The following is a 24,769-nucleotide window of genomic DNA, read 5'->3' as shown; positions in this document are numbered from 1 at the left end:
GTTGGAACAAAATTTCAGTATATAAATATGATTCAGAGATCTGAGTTTATAAGTTTATAAGTTTCAAGTGATAGGCAGCTGGTGTAGAGAACAAAAGTGGACAGTATATGATAAGATAACAATCATAAGTTATACACTATATATATATATAATATATATATATATATATATATATTATATATATATATAATTGATATAGGATAAAAATTTTTTCAGGAAAAAAATTTTATCAATGGCCAGCATATCAAAAAATGCCTTTAAAGGTAAAATTTATACATAATTTACAAGATAAGGGCAGAAGAAAAATTCTAATGGTGGTGGTGGAACAATGTTGTAGACAGGGCTATTAGAGAAAAGAGACAGGCTTGGAAGGACTGGAAGAATGGTGGTAGCAGGGAATTGTATCAGACTGCCAAAACAGAAGCTAGGAGACAGGTCTATTTAGCCAGACGGGAAGCAGATAAGAAAATTGGACCAATACGGTAATAACGAATGTTTTAGAGATTTCTATCGGTTTGTTTCGAGACGCATAAATTTAATGGTTATCGACAATTTTTTGTTTTTGGCGTATCTGGCATTAGAATTTTTCTTCTGCCCTTATCTTGTATATATATATATATATATATATATATATATATATATATGTAGACTGGGAGTTAGTGACTTTAGGATCAGGACTAAGAGGATGACCAGAAGACGACCAACATGTAGAAGAAGGATCTGGAAGCTTAAAGATCCTGCGAATGGACAGAGATTTAGGGACATATTACTTGAAGCCTTTGACGAAGTAGAAGGGGATAGAGCTTCACATGAGGTAGAAGACAACTGGAGGTTTCTAAGGAACAACCTGCTGAGAGCCACTGACCAGATCTGTGGCTGGTGCAAAGTCCTCTCTCGACCCAAAATAAGGTGGTGGTGGAACAATGTTGTAGACAGGGCTATTAGAGAAAAGAGACAGGCTTGGAAGGACTGGAAGAATGGTGGTAGCAGGGAAATGTATCAGACTGCCAAAAGAGAAGCTAGGAGACAGGTCTATTTAGCCAGACGGGAAGCAGATAAGAAAAAATTTGCCAATGTTCTGCACCGTGAGGACCAAAGACTTGAGATATTTCATGTTGCCAGACAGTGTGTGAGAGAGAATCGTGATGTGGTAGGAGAGAAATGTGTTCGCATGGATGATGGTTCACTTGCGCTAAATGAAGATGCAAAGAGAGAGGTTTGGAGACGACACAATGAAAAGTTGCTGAATAAAGAAAATGAATGGGAGAAAGAGAGTCTGCCGAATGTCGACCCAACAGAGGGACCAACTATCCGAGTTGACAGTTCCTTGGTAGTTAAGGCAATTATAAGCATGAAGACAGGGAAAGCCCCAGGCCCATCAGGAATCACTGCAGAGATGCTCAAAATATCTGGTAGTGTCGGCTATAGCCTAGTCACCCGTATAGTTAATCAGGTGATACACGAAGGAGTCATACCCAATGACTGGTGTAGCAGCATAATAGTCAACTGCTACAAAGGTAAGGGTGACGCCCTAGATACAAATAATTACAAAGGTATCAAACTGTTGGATCAGGTAATGAAGGTTACGGAGAGGGTCATAGCCCAACTAATTAGAGAGAGAGTTAGTTTACATGAGATGCAGTTTGGGTTCGTGCCAGGGAAAATTACCACTGATGCTATATTCCTGGTAAGGCAGCTGCAGGAGAAATACCTAGTCTAGGATAAGCCCCTGTGCATGGCATTCATTGACATGAAGAAAGCCTTCGACAGGGTCCCCTGATCCCTTATCTGGTGGTCAATGAGGAAACTAGGGATACATGAATGGTTAGTTAGAGCTGTGCGAGCCATGTACAGGGACGCTGCTAGTAAGGTGAGGGTTGGCAACGAGTAGAGTGAAGAATTCCGTGTAGAGGTAGGGGTCCACCAAGGCTCAGTCCTCAGCCCCCTCCTATTTATCATAGTCCTCCAGGCAATAACGGAGGAATTCAAGACAGGATGCCCTTGGGAGCTCCCCTATGCTGATAACCTTGCTCTAATTGCTGAGTCACTATCAGAACTGGAGGAGAAGTTTCAGGTGTGGAAACAAAGATTAGAATCGAAGGGCCTTAGAGTCAATCTAGCTAAAACCAAAGTCCTAATAAGTAGGAAGGTAGACAAATCACAAACGCCTTCAGGTAGATGGCTCTGCTCAATCTGTAGAAAAGCGTAGGTAGAAACTCTATAAGATGCACCCAGTGTAAGCTAGGACACATAAGAGGTGCAGCAATGTCAAAGGAAGGCTAACTAGGAAGATAGTTTTTGTATGTGGCAGATGCTCAGGAACAATAAACACTGAAAATGCTCTGAGACCAACTTCTGCCACATTCCAGGTAGAAAAACTAGAAATACTTGATAGCTTCTGTTACCTAGGTGACCAAGTCAGTAGCAGGGGTGGGTGTGCTGAAAGTGTAACTGCTAGAGTAAGAATAGCTTGGGCAAAGTTCAGAGAGCTCTTACCTCTGCTGGTGACAAAAGGCCTCTCACTCAGAGTAAAAGGCAGACTGTATGACGCATGTGTACGAACAGCCATGCTACATGGCAGTGAAACATGAGCCGTGACTGCTGAGGATATGCATAAGTTCGCAAGAAATGAAGCCAGTATGCACTGATGGATGTGTAATATCAGTGTTCATACTCGACAGAGTGTAAGTACCTTGAGAGAAAAGTTGGACCTAAGAAGCATCAGTTGTGGTGTGCAAGAGAGACGTTTGTGCTGGTATGGTCATGTGGCGAGAATGGAGGAAGATAGTTGTGTGAAAAAGTGCCACACCCTAGCGGTTGAGGGAACCTGTGGAAGAGGCAGACCCAGGAAAACCTGGGACGAGATGGTGAAGCACGACCTTCGAACTTTAGGTCTCACCGAGGAAATGACTAGAGACCGAGACCTTTGGAAGTATGCTGTGTGTGAGAAGACCTGGCAGGACAAATGAGACCATAACTCATGGCCTCTACATGGGGTGTAGCCAGTCTACTTATACATACCTTTCCTTCTAGGGACACAAAACTCTACTTGTGAAGACCTGTTGAGGCAAGTGAAAATCCAAAATCCAAAATCAAAATTGAAATCGATCAACATCAATGGAAATTGCAGCTGTGATACCAGTGCCGGTGGTACGTAAGAGAACCATCTGAATGTGGCCGTTGCCAACGCTGCCTCGACTGGCCTCGTGCCAGTGGCATGTAAAAAGCATCATCCGGTCGTGCCGTTGCCAGCCTCGTCTGGCACCTGTGCCGGTGGAACATAAAAAGCACCCACTACACTCATGGTGCAGCCTTCTGGCTTCCCAGACCCCAGTTGAACCGTCCAACCCATGCTAGCATGGAAAGTGGACGCTAAACGATGATGATGATGATGATGATGATGATGATATATTTACATCTAATACAGGATAAAATTTTTCAAAGAAAATTCTTGCCACGAACATGTGACCATGTTGTCAAAGGTGTTACACACCCTTCACCATTAATTTTTTGTCATTCTCCTATTATTCTACGATATGCTTGGTACTATATTATGATGCAATGTGCTGTGAGGTGTGCAGTGTTATTTCAGGGCACCTGCCACCAAATTTCAAACAGGGGGTATAACAAAAGTTTTCCATTATGATTTGGAATTAAATTAATGAGTAAGGTTAATATTTATGAATTTGCCATTTTCAATGGGCGCAGTACACACCTAGCACACCCCTGATATATAAGTAGTAGTAGCAGTAGTAGTAGTAGTAGTAGTAGTAGTAGTAGTAGTAGTAGTAGTAGTAGTAGTAGTCGACATCTGGCAGTCTCTAGAGGCCATGGCTCTGCACCCAAAGAAATTGTGTCAATTGTTGATGGTGGTATAGCAACTTTTGTGGTTATACAGGCCCACATGGGAGTGGCAGTGAAGTATACAGTGACTGCATTTGAAGGAGCTCTCTGCTGGCACTGCTAGTTTTTTGTTGAGTGTGTATTTCTTTGGTGGTGAGTTCCTGTTTTTCTTCTGCTCGCTTCATCCCCTTTTGCAGTATTTGTCTCCAGTGTGGGTGATCATTTGCAACCTCCTCCCATCTCAGGATGGCCAGATCATGCAACTTCATATCCCTCTTACAGATGTCCTTAAAACAAAGATGAGGTCATCCTCATGCTCTTGTGGATCTCAAAAGACCTCCCATGCAGGAAGTCTTTTGGGATCCTCCCATCCAGCATGCAATGTACATGACTGAGCCAGTACAGACAACACTGCTGGAGTAGAGTGAGTATATTGAGAATCTTGAGTATGTTGAGGACTTCAGTGATGGTAATGTAGTCAGTCCACTTGATATCCAAGATTTATCTCAAATTACTAAGGTGGAAGACGTTGAGATGCCACTCCTGTCTAGAGTGGAGGTTTCATGTCTCACTGCTGTAAATTAGTGTACTAAGGACATGCACCTTATAGACAGCAATCTTGGTGTTTGCAACCACTTTTTTGCTTTCACAGACTCTCTTTGTGTGCCTGGTAAATGTGGAGGATGCTTATCTGATTCATCTGTTGATCTCAGGGTCCAGGGAGAGATCATTAGCAATGGTAGAGCCAAGGTAGGTGAATTCATGGACTACCTCCAGTCAGCTTGTAGTTGTTGATGGTGATGGTGGTGGGATGCTTGGCACTTTGGCCCAGTGCTTTGGTCTTCTTCATACTCATAGTCAGGCTGAATTCCTGACAAGCCTTTGAAAGTTTGTCTGTGAGGTGCTGCATTTACTCCTCAGAGTGCACTGTCAGTGCTGCATCATCCACAAACAGCATTTCTCTGATGAGTACCTGGTGCACCCAAGATTTTGCTTTTAACCTCAACAGACTAAACAGTTTTCTGTCGGATCTGATGTGAAGGTAAACACCATCAGTTGATGTCCCAAATGCATGTTTCTGCATGACTGCAAAGAAGATGCCAAACAGAGTAGGAGCAAGCACACAGCCCTGCTTCATGCTGCTATGTATGTTGAATGCTTCCGAAGAAGAGCCATCAAATTGAATGATGTCTTTGTGTCTGTGTGAAATGACTGGACAAACTTGAGGAGTCTTGGAGGACAGCCAATCTTGGCAAGGATTTTGAACATACTGTCTTTGTGAGGTCAATGAAGGTGATAAAGTATGGTCACCTTTAATCTCAGCACTTCTCCTGAAGAGAGAAGACCATGTCATTGGTGGAGCATTCTGAACTGAAACCACTCTGAGATTCAGGGTACACCCTTTCAGGGATTTTCTGCAGTCTGTTTAGGACCATGCAGGCAAAGACCTTCCTGACAATGCTTAACAGCAAGATGCCTTGATAATTATTATAGTCACTTTTGTCCCCTTTGTTTTTATATAGGGTGACAATGTTGTAGTCTTTCATGTCTTTTGAGACTGATCCCTTCTCCCAGCATTGACACAGTAGTTTCAGTATGTGGCTAAGTAGAACTCTCCTTGCACATCTGAAGATCTCTGGTAGGATGCCATCCAAACCTGGTGTTTTTTTAATATGCAAGCCATCGATAGCTCTGCTCAGTTCTTCAGCAGTTCCAGTTCCTCCATGACAGGTAGGTGTTCTATGGTATCTAGCACACAGTTCGAGATGTTGTTTTCCTTGGCATAGAGTTCAGAATAATATTCCACTCATCTCTCCAGCTGCTCTCTTTTGCCCTTGATAACTTCCTTTGTTCTGGATTTGAGTGGAGCTATCTTGCTCAGGCTTGGGCCAATGACTCTCTTGATGTCCTTATACATTCCATGAATGTTGCCCATATCAAACAAAAGTTGCATATCTACACAAAGTTATAACCAGTAGTTATTTGCACACTATCTCACATGTTCCTTGTTGATCTCAAAGCTTACAGCATTGCCCTGGTGGGTTGGTGTTTGTGCTTCAGCAGGGCAGCACGCTTCTCCTTCATGAGGTATTGAGCTATTTCACACTCACCTCAAACCAGTCTTGTGTATTTTCCTCCTCCTCTCAAAGGCCTTCAGTGCAGTGCTATAGATGATGTCCCTGAGAGAGTCCCATCTCTGCTGAACATTGCCTTCTGCAAGGAGAGTGTCTTCCAGTGTCTTGATATGCTGCTTGCCTGGAGGCTTTGCACTGAGCATCGTTTTTGGTTGGAGTTTGAGATTGCAACAAACCAAGGAAAGGTCTGTGTCAGCACTCTGAAAAGACTGTGTCAGGAGGACATTCCTCAGGTGGTTACATCTTGTGATAATCTTGTGAAAATCTAGCTGGTTGCTAGTCCCCTGAGCGAAGGTGATCTCAGGTGACCCCCTGTTGAGCTTTGGTCTGGAAGTAGGTATTTGTGACACATATTCCATGGAGCATGCAGAGCTCAAGCAGCCATTGCCCATTTTTATTCATGTTGCCACAACCCCATACTGACCCAGACACCCTGGCCAGGAGTCATGATCGGCTCCCACTTTGGTGTCGAAGTCACAAAATAGCACCAGCTGTCCTCCATTTGAGATCGCCTGTATTTTCCTAGAGAGCTGATTGTAGAACTTATCTTTAGCATCTTGTGAGAAATAGAGAGTTGGAGCATAGACACTGATAAGATTGACAGGCCCATCAGAAGTGTGCAGTCGAAGTGAGAGTATCCACTCTGAACCATTGCTGCTGAGTTCTACCAACTTCAGCAGAGTTCTTCATTGCGAAGCTGACACCATACTCTCTGAATTCATCTATGCCTTTCCCCTGCCAGAGAAAGGTATACTCTCTTTTACGAAGGAAGGTAATCACACCAACACTGGTTGTGAAGTAGTAGACAAACACAGCTGCAAAGAGACATGTATATATATATATAATTTGAATGGAGGCAATACTAGCGGAAAACTAGAGGAGCATGACCTATTATCCAATAGAATATTCACTATATATGTGTTCTTTCTTTGACATTAATAAATCAATATAAAGTTTGAGATAATATTTGTATTAAAAACACACAAGTATATAAACATTTAAATATTTAATTTGAGCATCTCTGCAGTAATTCCTGATGGGCCGGGGGCTTTCCCTGTCTTCATACTTCTAATTGCCTTATCTACCAAGGTACTGTCAACTCGGATAGCTGGTCCCTCTGTTGGGTCGACATTCAGCAGACTCTCTTTCTCCCATTCATTTTCTTTATTCAACAACTTTTCATAGTGGCGTCTCCAAACCTCTCTCTTTGCATCCTCATTTAGCACAAGTGAACTATCATCCATGCGAACACATTTCTCTCCTACCACATCACGATTCTCTCTCACACACTGTCTGGCAACATGAAATATCTCAAGTCTTTGGTCCTCACGGTGCAGAACATTGGCAAATTTTTTCTTATCTGCTTCCCGTCTGGCTAAATAGACCTGTCTCCTAGCTTCTCTTTTGGCAGTCTGATACATTTCCCTGCTACCACCGTTCTTCCAGTCCTTCCGAGCCTGTTTCTTTTGTCAAATAGCCCTGTCAACAACATTCTTCCACCACCACGTTATTTTGGGTCGAGAGAGGACTTTGCACCATCCACAGATCTGGTCAGTGGCCCTTAGCAGGTTGTCCCATAGGAACCTCCAGTTGTCTTCTACACCATGTGAAACTATATCCACTTCTATTTCATCAAAGGCTTTGAGTAATATGTCTCTAAATCTCTGTCCATTCTTCTTTTTGCTGGTCATCGTCTGGGCATTCATTTAGCCCTGATCCTGAAGTCACTAACTACCAGTCTATGTTGTGGGGTACATTCTTCACCTGGGAAGGTTTTGGCATTTATAAGCAGCCATCTTTTCCTTTTTCTGGTGAGGATGTAGTCGATCTGACTAGTGTGCCTGCCAGAGCAGTAGGTGACTAGGTGACTGGCAGGTTTTCTGAAGTTAGTATTGCAAACCATAAGATCATTTGCGTCACAGAACTCCAGCAGCCTGGTTCCCTCCTCATTGCGAGAGCCAAAACCATAGCCTCCATGTATGCCATGGAAGCCCCCGACATGTTGTCCAACATGTCCATTGAAGTCACCAGCCACAAAGAGAAGGTCCCTGTCATTCGTCAATCTGGTAGTCTGCAAGAGAGTGTCATAGAATCAATCTTTCTGTCTATCGGGTAGCCCTGGCTGAGGGGCATAGGCCGAGATAATGGTTGCTAACCCATGATGGAGCACTAATCTAATCTGTCGTATTCTGTCGCATACCCTGACTACCTCAATTACCTCATCTACCCATTTTTCCACAAGAAGTATACCCACACCCACAACCTCTTCAGTGTTCCCTGCCCAGAAAATCTTGTACCTGTGTTCTTTGCCTGTGAGGAACCTAGCAGAACCTCCTCTCCACCTTACTTCTTGGATGCAGCACATATTGACACATCTCTGTTCAAGCATCTCGACAATCTCACCAGACCTACCTTTCAGTGTGCTGACGTTGAGAGTGCCAACTCTGAGGGTGTGGGAGGTATGGTCCTTAGAGACCCTGGGATAAGGGGCAGTGGCGTCATGTACCTGAAAAGAGAGCTCACATTTGGCAGAATTCATAAGCAAACAATAGTCTTATGTTGAACCTGCGTACACTATACTATCATATTTTGCACTGTATGATCACTACCTTATATAGTAGGGGTGGGGATGGCGTAAGGCCTTTAGAAGTGTTCATGGGAGACAACCAAAGGATGACAAAATAGGGACATCCGGTACAGGTGGAGGTGGGTGGAAGGGTGGGTGAACTGTGAACTAGCAAACACGGGCGAGTGCTAGGAATTAAGAGAGACAGACAGACAGGGTGAAGGCAGATAGATAGACAGATAGATAGATAGATAGACACATAGTGAGCAGAGAGGGTGGGGGTCACGACATGCAGGAGGAATGGTTTTGGGATTGAGTGGCATAGTTAATTAATGAGACAGCTGAAGTTGATAATAGTAAATAGATAAACTTCATAGATGAGTGAGAGAATATGTTGCAGATTAAGGAAATGCGTGAGCTAAGGTTATCTTTGACATCAACAGTAAGACAAAACTATAGAACTATATTTACATGATGGCATGGTGCTGAAATAGACAGAATAACACAAAAAAGAGAGAAAATAATAATAAGGGTTTATGATGATATGCACAGAAATATAATGGAAGGTAGGTAACAAGTTGAAAGGTTAGTCTCTTATCTGAAATTTTGCATCCTCTGGGATTTGTATTTTAAAGCCAAGGTATCGAAATCGAATAGGAGTGTCATCATGCATGCGCTAGTTTATATAGATTGGTGGTGGGGGAAGTAAGAAGTAGGGAGTCTTGGCGAGGCGAGTGGTAATCGAAAGAGAGGGAGAGATAGACACAGACAGAGTGACTGCCGAGAGAGAGGGAGAGACACATAGTGATACAGAGAGGTGGGTCACGAACAGTAAGCACATAAATGTGAAACAAGGTGGAAAAAAATAGTACTCGAATACTACCAGAGGTAGAGTATCATGCTTTATTAATAATGCTGTAAAGACATCATGAAAACTGTTACTCAAAGTTTCACGTTCCCGTTCGTCAGACTATCTGATGAATGGGAAAGAGTAACAGTTTTTGTGATGTCTTCACAGATTTATTAATAAAGTGTATATATACATATATATATATATATATATATATATATATATATATATACAGAGAGAGAGAGAGAGAGAGAGAGAGAAAAACTAAGTTATTTTATTCCACACAGGTGAAAATATGGGAAAAATAGAAGTTGAAAATGCACTGAGAATAGTTACCTCTATCAATGAAGGAGGTTATGTTTTCATCAGTGTTGGTTTGTCCGTCTGTCTGTCTGTGTGAAAAATTACTCAAAAAGTTGTGAACAGTATTTGATGAAACTTGTAAGAAAAGTTGGTAATAACACAAGGAACAGATGATGAAATGTTAGTAGTGATTCAGGAATTTTTATGGATTCATGAAGGATTTTTCATTTGTTATATCTACTTTACATGAAGTATTACGTTACATTCTTTGATTATCTCCCTTGAAAACACGTTCATAGTTTCCACGTAACCTATGGTGGTGTTGCTGATTCCAAAGTTTATTTTCCTTTCTCTATCAGTAATTTTACTTGTGTATCTATCTTAAAATGAACTGCTTGGCAGAGGTCTGCGGAGGATGACATGACAAGCCTTGACTATTGGGATCAACTCAAAAAGCTCAGGCTTTGCTCCCTCCACCACCACTGTGAGCTCTATATCATCTGCATGATGTGGAAAATATTCCATCAACATTGCCCATCTTTAAAATTCATCTGAGGCTTGGCCCCTTTGCCATCCATCCACTACAGAAATGTTCATGTCATATCACAACACTATGATAGAACTATTTCACCTCAATTGACCTTGCTCTCTTCAACATCATGCCAGACACACATAAAGGAGGAAAGTGACTTCATGGCATTCAAATGATCCCTAGATGATTACCCCTAACAAATACCAGATAAACCACCCACACCCAGATATGTCTCTGAAAACAATAATCCTCTGCTTGATTGGGTTACTGTTCCTCAGAACTGACTGTGTATCTCTTCCAGGTAGTGCTATTAAATTAGACATGGCCTGAGTCAACTATGGCCGAAACTTATCTAATTAATTTAATCTATGCTGTAAGCTATTAATCAAAGCATGACAACGTGGGTAGAGGCTGATATCTTAACATTTCTGATGGTCTTAAGTATAAAAAATTATTAAAGATTTATATAGAGCTACATTCAGAATATGTCTATAAGCTATTGTGTTTCTATCCTCAAACTGTTCTGTTTTGTAGATGCAATTTAAAAAAAAAATTTATAAAGAACTCCGAAATTAGAAAAATCAAATGTCTGCAGCAATCTCGGTCCCATGAGTATTGGATAATGGATTTTCAACTGTGTAAAGAAACTGATTGTGGTGATTGTAGTTTTGACGGTGATTGTGGTGAGTGTAATTTTGATGGTGATTGTAGTGAAAGCAGAGACAGTGTTGATGATGATGATGGTCGAGATAAGTATGGGAGGAGGATAAAATAGTATCAGTGGTTACAATGGCAACAGAAGCGGTGTGATGTGTGATGCTGAGGATGGTGGTATTGCAGTGGTTATACTGGTTGTGGTGGTGAATGTGACTGTCAAGGTAACCATCATGATAATGACATTGTATATATGGGTGGAAATGAGCTGCTTGGCAGAGGTCTGCACTCTCCGAGTGCTTTTCTAGTTAAAATATTTTTTATTAATATACTAGCAGAGATACCCAGCATTGCTTGGGACTAAAATGGTACAGTTTTTAGTCTTTTACTTGTTTCAGTCATTTGACTGTGGCCATGCTAGAGCACCGCCTTTAGTCAAACATCATCATCATTGTCGCTTAATGTCTGCTTTCCATGCTGGCATGGGTTGGATTGTTTGACTGAGGACTGGTGAGTCAGAAGGCTGCACCAGGTGCAATCTGATCTGGCAGAGTTTCTACAGCTGGATGCCCTTCCTAATGCCAACTACTCTGAGAGTGTTGTGGGTGCTTTTATGTGCCACTGGCACAAGGGCCAGTCAGGCAGTTCTGGCAATGACCATGCTCAAAAGGTGTTTTTTACGTGCTACCTGCACGGGAGCCAGTCTAGCGGCACTGGCAATGACGACACTCAAACGTTGTTTTTTACATGCCAGTGGCACATGTGCTGGTAAGGCAACGCTGGCAATGATCACGCTTGAATGGTACTTTTTACATGCCACCAGCATGGGAACCAATCTGTGTCCCTGGCAATGATCACGCTCAGAGAGAAAGAGAGAGGGAGAAAGAAAGGAAAGGAGAAAAGAAAGTGGGAGGGAGAAAGAAAGAAGGAAGGAAGGAAAGAAAGAAGGTAGGAAAGAAGGAAAGAGTGAGAGAGAGAGGAAGTATGAGAGAAAGAAACACATAGAATTAAAGGGAGGAACAGTGACAGTTGTTGAGAGTGGAGAAAATGAAAGTGAAGAGATAAAAAAAACAGTGAGAGATGGAGAGAATTGCTTGGAAAATCACACTGAAGACACAGATGTCAATATTTAGGCACATATGGCAAAACTCAATTTAGACACAGTGGGTGAATGAAAATGAGAAATAACCAAGTTATTTTTCAGTGAGAATTTAACATAATGACTTATTTAAATGCAAGACTATGTAAAATAAATGGAAGACAATTTTTATACAGAAGTTATTTTGTGTCAATTAAAGAGAGAAAGAGAGAGAGAGAAAATGAGTGAAAGAAACAGACATAGAAATAAAGAGAGGAACCGTGACAGATGGTCAGAGTGGAGAGAAGGAAAGAGAAGTGATAAATAAACATTGAGAGAAGGAGAGAATTGGATGAAAACTGCAGAAGCCAAAGGGAGAGAATCTGTTGGAAAAGGAGAGCGAAGACAAAGATATTGATGGAAGTCAATTTTTAGGCAAAACTGAATTTAAATACTGGATAAAAAAAAAGTAACCAATTTATTTTTCATTGGGAGTACACAGAAACGGTAATGACACAGATTTCAATGCAAGACTATTTGAAAAACATGGAAGTCAATTTGTAGTCAAAAGAAGATATTGTGTGTCAGTTTGAGAGAGAGGGAGAGTGAGTGAGTGAAAGAAACAGACATGAAATTAAAGAGAGGAACAGTGACAGATGTTGAGATTGAAGAAAAGTAGAGAAAAGATAAATAAATAGGGCGAGAGAGAATCAGATGAAAACTGCAGAAGTCAAAGGTTTTGTTTTTGCAGTCATTTTCTTGCATTGTGTGTGTAAAGTATGGTGGGAATCAATTGAAAACTATAGAAATACATAAATATTACACATGCAGACATCCTTTGTTTTATATATATATAGACTAGCTTAACGTGACCTGCTCTACACGTGGGTGAGGTTGTGGTTGTTACTTTCTATTGCTTCCTTTCTGTTTCTTATCGCCACATTCTCCCTCTTTGTTTCTCTATCCTTTCTCATTTTCCCACTCTCTAACTCTTCCTTTCTCTCAGACTTTCCCTCGCTTTCTCTTACTCTTTATCTTTCTCTATCTATCTCTCTGCCATTTATAAAAAATTAGATTTCCGTGTTTAAATTACAAATGCGCTTCCACTTTACCATGTTGAAAATTTGATAGAAATTAGGCAAAAGGTGTCCAATCTAGACAACCAAGTGTCCCCCCCCAATCAATAAAATTCCAGTTTTCACACCAAAGCAACCACTGTGGTGCCACAAAACGTCTCCCAATCAATTTCCCCCCTCAAGTTACCCCTCCTGTAAATTTGAATCTCCTTCCAGCCCTATTTAGACCCCTTTTTACATAAAAATCCAATTTGTGTCTACGTTCACCTTCATTTTATAGATAGGATTAGATGCCAATCGCGCCAATCTGGAGGGGCTTAGAGCCCCCTTGAATCTTCTCACCATAGCAACCACATCTTTCCAGATGGTGAGTTTTAACCAACTCAACTCTGCCTCATCACGCCTTCTATGCCTGTGTCAATTTTCAGCTCGATCTGACCACTAGTGTGGCCGCCAACCTCTGACATAGCAAAACATGCACATAATTTTGACCCAAAGCCTCATTTATATATATAGATAGCAGAGAAACCCGGTCTTGCTCGGGATTAAAATAGTTTATCATTGTTTTCTTTTTTGTTTCGGTATTATAACTCGATTTCATTCGGGTCTATGCAGGCCACACTTTAAAGATGAGGAATTTTGCCCTAGAGGCTATACCTTTCAATTGAGCAACCTCAAAGTTGCCATGCAAACTCGCCAAGACTTTTAACATAGGTGTGCAAATTTACTAACACTTTTGCCTGTATAACTGCTTGTGAGACAACGTCTGCCCTTTTCACAAATATGTAGCAGACCTACAGAGATACCCGATCTTACTTGGCATTAAAATGGCATAGTTTTTCATTGTTTTACTTGTCTGGTTAATATAAGCCAATTTCATTCGGGTGAAATCGGGCCACATTTTAAAAGATGAGGACTTTTGTCCTAGAGGTCACGCCTTTCATTTGAGGAAAAAAATAGTTGCCATGCAAACTCACCAGCACTTTTAACATAGGTGTGCAAATTTTCAGCTCAACTGACCACATAATGTACACATAATATATATATATATATATATATATATGTACATATATATGCATTATGTATATATGTGTGTATGTGTGTACGCATTATATATACAATTGTATACATATTGGATACATATATATATATAAATGCAGATATATACACTTTGTATATATAATGTATATATACATATTTATATATAGATGCAGATACACACACACACATATATAAATTAACCCAATAAATATCTGATTCATAATATTTGTTCTCATGATTGTGTGGTGGTGGTGGCGATAATAAAACTCTCTATGAATGCAGACAGGCGTACAGAGAGAGAGAGGGGGGGGCGGTGGGAGAGAGAGTGACAGCGTTGGCGAAGGTGGCAGGGGAAAGATAGTAGTAGCTGTCAAACGTCGTTATAGAGAGAAAGTGATGGGAAGGGAGAAAACAGAGAGAGACGGAGGAAGACAGGAAGAGAATGTAAGAAGACTTGTCAAAGTGTGCGTTTTTTGCCCTAGTAACCATACCTTTTAAGATAGGGATTTCTAACCTAGCCCACTCCCATCCTCACCTCATTTTACATGTCCCTGTAAATTTCGGAGTCAATCCGACGGGATCTAGTGGCCTTTAACCCATTCTCAATGGCAAAAACCAGACAAACAAACTTTTCGCATTTCAGATATATAATATAGAGACTAGCTTAAGGTGACCCGCTCTACGCGCGGATGAGGTTGTGGTTGTTACTTTCTGTTGCTTCCTTTCTGTTTTTTATCACGACATTCTCCCCCTTTGTTTCTCTCTCCTTTCTCTCATTTTCCCACTCTCTTACTCTTTATTTCTCTCGGACTCTCCTTCGCTTTCTCTTACTCTCTATCTTTCTCTATCTATCTCTCTCCCATTTATAAACAACAAAAGATCTTGAGTAAGTGGAGAAAGAAAGTAGTTTGAAAGATCAATCATAAATATCAGGTAGTGACAACGGAAAGGTCTGCTTCAAGGCAGACAGCAAAACACTAACATTTAAAAGGGACAGACGAACTTGCAGGCTGAATAAAAATATTGGAAACCAAAGTTTGAAGGGATAAAGTCTGAGGATAGTAGAGTCACCATGGCTGGCATTTCTTAACGACGGACAGCAACATAGTGGCAGTTTAACAGCTGGCCTAAAATTTTGGGTCTACTCGGGCCACATTTTATAAGATGAGGAATTTTGTCCTAGAGGTCATTTGAGGAAAAAAATAGTTGTCATGCAAACTCGGCAGCACTTTTAACATAGGTGTGCATATTTTCAGCTCAACCGATCACATAATGCACACATTATATATATATATATATGTACATATATACACATTATGTACATATATGTACATATATACGCATTATATATATGTGTGTGTGTGTGTACGCATTATATATACCAATGTATACAAATTACACACACACACACACATATATATATATACATATATAATATATAAATACAGATATATACACTTTGTATATATACATTATATATACATATTTATGTATAGAACACACACACACAGATTAACCCAATAAATATCTGATTCATAATATTTGTTCTCATGATCATGTGGTTGTGGTGGCAATGATAATTCTCTCTATGAATGCAGACAGACGTAGAGAGAGAGAGAGAGTGAGAGGATGCGAGAGAAAGAGTGAGAGCTCTGGCGAAGGCAGCAGGGGAAAGATTGTAGACGCTGTCAAGCGACGTTATAGAGAGAAAGTGATGGGAAAGGAAGAAACAGAGAGAGATGGAGGAAGACAGGCAGATAAGAGAATGGAAGCAGACTTTTTAAAACCTAAAGATGATTTGGTTTACAATGAGAAAACTAATAAAATAGTTAAGAAGTAAATATTTCAAAACTGGAAAATTTTTCAATTTACCAACAAATTTTTGTTAACGACAGTCGCCTTGAGCATACAAATAAATTCTTTAAAAGGGTATAATATTTCTTAGCAGAGCAAATCTTGTATCTACGCAAAATAATAACATATCTTCTGATAAATAATATCTGTTATAATTGTGCAGTGGTGGTGGGAGATAATAATTCACCTTTCGGAAAGACCTGTGGTAGGAATATTTAAACTTTTGTGGCTGTCAAGTTTCGTCTTTATAGATACAAGCAGAAATACATTGAGAGACGCGTTGGAGAAGAAAGAGAGATGGCGGAGGTGTCAAACGTCATTATAGAGAGAGAAATTGGAGGGAAGGGGGAAAAGAGAGATATCGAGGAAGAAAAGGTGATATATGAAAGAGAGGACTGAAAAATCAAATATTTTGAAACCTAAAGATTATTTGTTTTAAGAGAAAGATTCTCTTGATTGTGTGGTGGTTGTGGCGATGATAATTCTCTCTATGAATGCAGACAGACATAGAGAGAGGGAGTGTGTGACAGCGCTGGCAAAAAACGGCGGAGGAAAGATAGTAGATGCTATCAAACGACTTTATAGAGAGAAAGTGAAAGGAAGGGAAGAAAGAGAGAGAGAGATGGAGAAAGACAGACACATAAAAGAATGAGAGTAGACTTGTCAAAGTGTGCGTTTTGGGGGATTTCTGACCTAGCCCACTCGCATCTTCACCTCATTTTACATGTTCCTGTAAATTTTGGAGTCAATCTGACGGGATCTAGTGGCCTTTAACCCGTTCTAATGCCAAAAACCAACAAACAAACTTTTCGCATTTCAGAATTATAATATAGAGACGCACGGGTGAGGTTGTGGTTGCTACTTTCTGTTGCTTCCTTTCTGTTCCTTTTCGCCACATTCTCTTTCCTTTCTCTCTCACTTTCCCACTCTCTTACTCTTCATTTCTCTCGGACTCTCCCTCGTTTTCTCTTACTCTCTATCTTTATCTATCTCTCTCCCATTTATAAACAACAAAAGATCTTGAGTAAGTTGAGAAAGAAAGTAGTTTGAAAGATCAATCATAAATATCAGGCAGTGACAACGGAAAGGTCTGCTTCAAGGCAGACAGTAAAACACTAACATTTAAAAGGGACAGACGAACTTGCGAGCTGAATAAAAATATAAAAATATTGGAAACCAAAGTTTGAAGGGATAGAATCTGAGGATAGTAGAGTCACCATGGCTGGCATTTCTTAACGACGGACAGCAACATAGTGGCAGTTTAACGGCTGGCGTAAAATTTTGAACTTGATGTAAAAGAAAATTCCTAAACACCAAGTTTTCAAGTGATTCTTTCTCATGGCAGTAGACTCACCATGGCAAGCATTCAAAACTTCTTCATCATGGATGGCAACACATTGAAGATTGAAAGGCTGGCACAAATTTTTTAGCTTAATGTAACAGAGAATTCCTAAACACACGCTCCTGTAAATTTTAATCCCCTTCCAGCCCCATTTAGACCCCTTTTCTCATTTTGGTTAATATAATCTGATTTCATTCGGGTCTACTCGGGCCACATTTTACAAGATGAGGAATTTTGTCCTAGAGGTCACGCCTTTCATTTGAGGAAAAAAATAGTTGCCATGCAAACTAGCCAGCACTTTTAACATAGGTGTGCATATTTTCAGCTCAACCGACCACATAATGCACACATTATATATATGTGTGTGTGTGTGTGTGTGTGTGCGTGTGTGTACGCATTATATATATAAGTGTATACAAATTATATATATATATAAATACAGATATATACACTTTGTATATATACATTATATATACATATTTATATATAGAACACACACACACATATAAATTAGCCCAATAATTATCTGTTTCATCATATTTGTTCTCATGATTGTGTTGTGGTGGTGGTGGTGGTGGCGATGATAATTCTCTGTATGAATGCAGACAGACGTAAAGAGAGAGAGAGAGAGAGACAGCGCTGGTGAAGGCGGCGGAGGAAAAAATAGTAGACTTTTCTCTATCTATCTCTTTCCCATTTATAAAAAACAAAAGATCTTGAGTAAGTTGAGAAAGAAAATACTTTTACGCTTTTTAAACCTTTCGTTGTTATTCTTGTTCACTCATTATTACTTTCTCCCTTCCTTTCACTTTCTTTCTATAACGTTATAGAGAGAAAGTGAAGGGAAGGGAGGAAAGAAAGTGAGTGATGGAGAAAGACAGACACATAAAAGAATGAGAGTAGACTTGTTAAAGTGTGCGTTTTTGGTCCTAGCAATGACACCTTTTAATATGGGGATTTCTAACCTAGCCCATTTGCATCCTCACCTCATTTTACATGTCCCTGTAAATTTTGGAGTCAATCCGACGGGATCTAGTGGCCCGCTCTCAATGCCAAAACCATACAAACAAACATTTTACATTTCAGAATTATAATATAGAGACTAGCTTAAGGTGACCCGCTCTACGCGCGGGTGAGGTTGTGGTTGTTACTTTCTGTTGCTTCCTTTCGGCACGTAAAAAGCACCATACGAACGTAGCCGATGGCAGTGCCGCCTTAACTGGCTACTGTGCCGGTGGCACGTAAATAGCACCAACCGATCGTGGCCGCTGCCAGCCCCCCCTGGACCCTGTGCCCATGGCATGAAAAGAGCACCCACTACACTCAAGGAGTGGTTGGCATTAGGAAGGGCATCCAGCTGTAGAAACACTGCCAGATCAGACTGGAGCCTGGTGCAGCCTCCTGGCTTCCCAGACCCCGGTCATACCGTACAACCCGTGCTAGCACGGAAAACAGATGTTAAACGATGATGATGATGATTCTCCCTCTTTGTTTCTCTCTCCTTTCTCTCTCACTTTCCCACTCTCTTACTCTTCATTTCTCTCGGACTCTCCCTTGCTTTCTCTTACTCTCTATCTTTATCTATCTCTCTCCTATTTATAAACAACAAAAGATCTTGATTAAGTTGGGAAAGAAAATATTTTGAAAAATCACTCATAAGTATCATGCAGTGACAACGGAAAGGTCTGCTTCAAGGCAGACAGCAAAACACTAACATTTAAAAGGGACAGACGAACTTGCGAGCTGAATAAAAATAAAAAAATATTGGAAACCAAAGTTTGAAGGGATAAAGTCTGAGGATAGTAGAGTCACCATGGCTGGCATTTCTTAATGACGGACAGCAACGTATTGACAGTTTAACGGCTGGCGTAAAATTTTGAACTTGATGTAAAAGAAAATTCCTAAACACCAAGTTTTGAGGTGATTCTTTCTCACAACAGTAGACTCACCATGGCAAGAATTCAAAACCTCTTCATCATGGACGGCAACACATTGACGATTTAAAGGCTGGCGCAAATTTTTTAGCTTGATGTAACAGGGAATTCCTAAACACCCTCTCCTGCAAATTTTAATCTCCTTCCAGCCCCATTTAGACCCTTTTTCACATTTTGATTAATATAACCCGATTTCATTTGGGTCTACTCGGGCCACATTTTATAAGATGAGGAATTTTGTCCTTTCATTTGAGGAAAAAAATAGTTGCCATGCAAACTAGCCAGCACTTTTAACATAGGTGTGCATATTTTCAGCTCAACCGACCACATAATGCACACATTATATATATATGTGTGTGTGAGTGTGTGTATGTGTGTGTGCGTGTGTGTACGCATTATATATATAAGTGTATACAAATTATATATATATATATATATAAATAGAGATATATACACTTTGTATATATACATTATATATACATATTTATATATAGAACACACACACACACACATATATATAAATTCACCCAATAAATATCTGATTCATAATATTTGGTGGTGGTGGTGGCGATGATAATTCCCTGTATGAATGCAGACAGACGTAAAGAGAGAGAGAGAGAGAGTGACAGCGCTGGTGAAGGCAGCGGGGGAAAAATAGTAGACTTTCCCTCGCTTTCTCTTACTCTCTATCTTTCTCTATCTATCTCTCTCCCATTTATAAACAACAAAAGATCTTGAGTAAGTTGAGAAAGAAAATATTTTTACGCTTTTAAAACCCTTAATCGTTATTCTCATTCACTCATTATTACTTTCTCCCTTCTTTTCACTTTCTCTCTATAACGTTATAGAGAGAAAGTGAAGGGAAGGGAGGTAGACACTGTGAAACGCCGTTATAGATAGAAAGTGAAAGGAAGGGAGGAAAGAGAGTGAGTGATGGAGAAAGACAGACACATAAAAGAATGAGAGTAGACTTGTCAAAGTGTGCGTTTTTGGCCCTAGCAACGACACCTTTTAAGATGGGGATTTCTAACCTTGCCCACTTGCATCCTCACCTCATTTTATATGTCCCTGTAAAATTAAAAATTTTACAGAAAGTGACGATCTTCTTCAAATGTAAACAAATACACGTACCGCCGAAAGTTGTTTTGAACTTGTTGCAAACAACAACAGTAATTGTATTCACCTCAATAGACGTCATTGATTGGTTGAAATTGCTGAAATACAAGAAAGAGCTTACAAACTACATCATTTTCTCAAGAATGCCAAGAGAGAAAGATGTTTTATGTGACACATTCTACCAGTATACGAAGTTTAAAAGTGTTTAGTTACAAAGAAATTATTTTTAAAATCTGCCGGTCAAAGTGAAATGATCCACTAGACCTGGTAGAAATAGCAGCCAAATTGCCATCAAAACACCCTACTGTCTTAATCCAACAATTCCGCCTATTATATAGTTTGAATGAGAAACCGTAGCTAAAGATTATTAACCCCCACAGAGAGAGGAAAGAAGAGAGACACCATAGCGATGGTTTTGGCTGACTGTCATCCTGTACTCCCCTTGTTGCTAGTGAAATGGTATACGCCGGCTGTCTGAGCAACTGATTGTCTTAATGGTGGAACAAACAGGACATTAAAGATTACAAAAATAGCAATTCTCACTTTGAAACTAACGATTCTGAAAATCTTTTTAGATTACGGAATGCCCAGCTCTCTCATGTATCCATGTTTAAAATTTCAGCACGATTGGATGAACAATACTCAAGTTATAAGCGCACAAACAGACAGATGGAATGAATTTTATATATCAATATATATATATATCTATATATATATATATATATATATATATATATATACACCCACGGTGGGCTTCTTTAATATATATATATATATATATACAGGGATTGGACAAAATAATGGAAGGACCTAGCATCATAGCATCATAATTTTGAAATATCTATAAAATCATCAAAAGCTTGTTTATTTTTATGTTTTTGATTTTTTATTAGTGTTCCTTAATATGTTATGCTAAAATTACTGTTTACATCTGACGTCTTGATACAAAACGTTGTAGCAAAAGTCAGTGCTGGTTATAATTTCTATTGAATAACTGTAGAAATAACTTTAACAAAATAATGTAAGAAACACTGCTAACTCTGTAGAACATGGTACTGACTTATAAAAACATTTAGTATACTTTATAGTATATTATGTTTGCATAACAAAGTTCCACATACCTACAAATCATTAATTTTTACAAACCAACTCCAAGAATGCGTTTAATATGTAAATTGATATATCGAATCTATCCAACCCAAGAAACAGATATGAAATGATGTTAAAGATGATGACAGCAGTGGCAGTAATGTACAGGTAGCATCATGGCTCTATGATTAATAAGTTCACTTTGCAACCACTTGGTTTTGATTTCAGTCCTACTATGTACAACCTTGGTTGTCTTCTATTATCTCAAATTGACAAATACTTTGAGTGAAATTTAGTGTATGTGCTTTCGTGTCCAAATTTGGTTTATGCCCATTCCACTTAGCAAGTGATGCTGTTTGTTTATGATCTGTAATGTAGCAGTTCAGTAAATAAAATTTGATAAAAGAAGCACTAAATTTCAATACATTTAATTATTGAGGATATGATTAACTAGACCCTTGAAGGCAGTGTCCCACTTGCATGTAGTCCAATGACTGAAACTAGTCACAGTTTACATGTGAGAAAATAAAGAGTAAATGGCAAAAGATTTCAAATAACCTCTAAAATACTGTATTTTGTACATTTTCCTGATGATCTGATTACTTACAAAATTCATTCTTAGCTGAATTTTATCAGTAGCTTTATTATGACAAAAAACAAAATAATCCAGTAAATAACACAATGTTCAATCTACTGAATAAATTATCCTAATCTCTTTCAAGAAATTCTTTATTATCAGTAACAAAGAGTTTGAACCGTAGATATTTACATTGCCTAATTATACTGATGGATTGACTTCAATAGATAGATTTGCATTTATAGAGTGGTGTGTATTATGACTAAACATTTTGTCAGCTAATCAGTAATAGCAACAAAAACAATTGTCCTAGTCATGCTTAACATCTTTACCTGTATTATCATTATTATTATCACCAATGCAACGTTTTGGTAATTGTAAGATTATCTTTGCTTGGCAGGACTTTTTTCTGTGATCATGCGAGACTTAGCTATAATGTCAGGAACAGGACCCAAATGGATTGTTTTGGATGGAGACATCGATCCCATGTGGATAGAGTCTCTAAATACAGTTATGGATGACAATAAAATTCTCACTCTGGCCAGTAATGAAAGAATTCCACTGACTCCGTCAATGCGATTACTGTTTGAAATTAGTCATCTGAAAACAGCAACACCTGCAACAGTTTCCAGGGCAGGAATCCTTTATATTAACCCTCAGGACCTTGGCTGGAATCCGTAAGTTAATCTTGAATCCTATGGTTTTACACTAATCTACAAATTCATTAGCAGTCAAATACAACTGTTCTTGCTGAAACAATTTTAGTACCATTGAAATTGACTCATTCATATTGCTAGAAGTTAGATTTTCAATAAAGATGAGTATTTATATGTTCCCAAAGGAAACATATAAATAGATCACTTAAAATGTTATATAAATAGAAACATAGAGTTGACAAAGTCAAAGTTAATCATATCAAATTTCTTTACTTATTCATTGCAGTTTATTAATTGGCTAATAGATATAGCCTATAAATTCCAATTCATTTTGAATAAGCCCATAAACTCATAACAGATGAACTGTAGACAAGTATCTTTACTGTGAGCTAGCTATTGAGCTAGTCTGTAGAAAAGGGACTTCCAGTTAGGCAATAAGCACGACTCAGGTTTAAATGGCTGATCATAACTCTCCCTCACAGTGTAGATGATTGAAGCCAGATAAATGATACTTTGACACACTCTTGTTTGTGATTATTTTTATGTAGAGCTTAACAAAAGCAAGCTATAAGTGGTGGCCCTGAAATAGAATACACACATGCATGGCAAGGGAGAGAAGTACCCATATTCTGGCTAAAACAAACCAAAGTATGGTTCACACAAGTTGAAGCACAGATCAACATTAGGAAGATCACTCTAAACCTGACAAAATATATGCAACAGCAGCACTGGATGAGGACACAGCAACAAGAGTGCTAGACATCCTAACTCAACACTGGCTATGCACAAATACGCCACCTTAAAAGAGAGACTTGTGGAAACTTTCTGGCCTAGTGACCAGGAAGCAGCAAACTGATGGACAGGATGCTGGCATTAGTGCTCCTTGGTGAGTCACCTTGTTTTTTGTGTAGTGAGATATTCTTCTATAAACTGCCGTCCCAGGTTCAGTACCTCATAACTCAGACTGAGATCAAGGACCTATGGCAGTTAGCAAAAGTGATTGACAAACAATATTTGTCAGGGTTACAATCAAGGTTGGCCCTGAGACATGAAGTTACACAAGATGACCTGTGTTTCTATCACACGAAGTTTGGGACAAGAAGGCTACAAAGTGTAAGTAATCAGGTAGCTTCAAGAGCCAGCCATTACTAAACACTCTGGCAAACACAATCAACTGCTCCTGTATGTCCACAATTGGAGTTCCAGATGAAGATTTCTAATGAACACAGTTGCAGAAATCAGCATGATCCCAGTATCTGCAAGAGACCTCTTGTACAGAAAGCAAGGCCAACCTTTAACAGCTGCCAATGGTTGCAAAATCAAAGCATATGGATGCTGCATTCTCTCCCTTCACACCAGCTCACAAGCATACGCATGGGCATTCACCATCGCTGATGTCCATCAGCCTATTATCAGAGCAGACTTACTGCTTGTTGATCTTCAGGGGAGATGACTTGTCAACAGCAATACATATGCCTACATACCTCTAGTAACATCTGCACATGCCATCTCCCACATAGCAGCCACTTCTCAAATGAAGAACAAATTCTTGACTGTCCTTGTAAGCCACTTGAATCTCACTACACCAACATTCTCCAAACCCACAACCTGCTATGGACTGAAACATCACATCCACACTATTGGCCCTCCAATGCACAGCTGCACACATTGTCTACCATTAGATAAACTTGATATTGCGAGGCCTGAGTTCAACAATATGGAAATTTTGGGCATCATTCACTGACCAAGCAGTCTTTGATCATCACCTGTACATGTGACACCAAAACCCAATGGAAGTTGCAACCTAGTAGAGATTATCATTGTCTCAACACAAACATAACACCTGACTGCTACTCCACCATTCTGCATATACAGGATTTCTCAGCTCAGTTAGCTGGGTGCTCAGTTTTCTCCTAGGTCAAAATCATCTTCAGACAAGGAACTACTAGCCACTCATATAGGTGTCCACCACTTTTGCTATTTTCTTGAAGGTTGCACTTTCATAGTGTTCACAGACCACAAACCACTCACTTTGCTATGAGCAAGCTCTCAGAGCCATGGTCTGTATGTCAACATTGACAGTTATCGACCATTTCTGAGTACACTGCAGACATTCAACACTT

General features: G+C 39.6%; 1 protein-coding gene across 2 annotated transcripts in view; it reads left to right on the top strand.

Moving 5' to 3' along the window:
• The window catches only part of LOC115213643 (dynein beta chain, ciliary-like), an 884,597-nt gene that overhangs the window by 549,948 nt on the left and 309,880 nt on the right, over positions 1-24,769 (top strand). For both annotated transcript variants that reach the window (XM_036501971.1, XM_036501966.1), the window contains exon 33: positions 22,391-22,667. In XM_036501971.1, the coding sequence (XP_036357864.1) occupies positions 22,391-22,667 (277 nt within the window). The remainder of the gene's footprint in view (positions 1-22,390; positions 22,668-24,769) is intronic.

Source organism: Octopus sinensis, linkage group LG1 (genome assembly GCF_006345805.1).
Source record: "Octopus sinensis linkage group LG1, ASM634580v1, whole genome shotgun sequence".
Classification (NCBI taxonomy): domain Eukaryota; kingdom Metazoa; phylum Mollusca; class Cephalopoda; order Octopoda; family Octopodidae; genus Octopus; species Octopus sinensis.
This window is presented reverse-complemented; position numbering and strand designations above follow the sequence as displayed.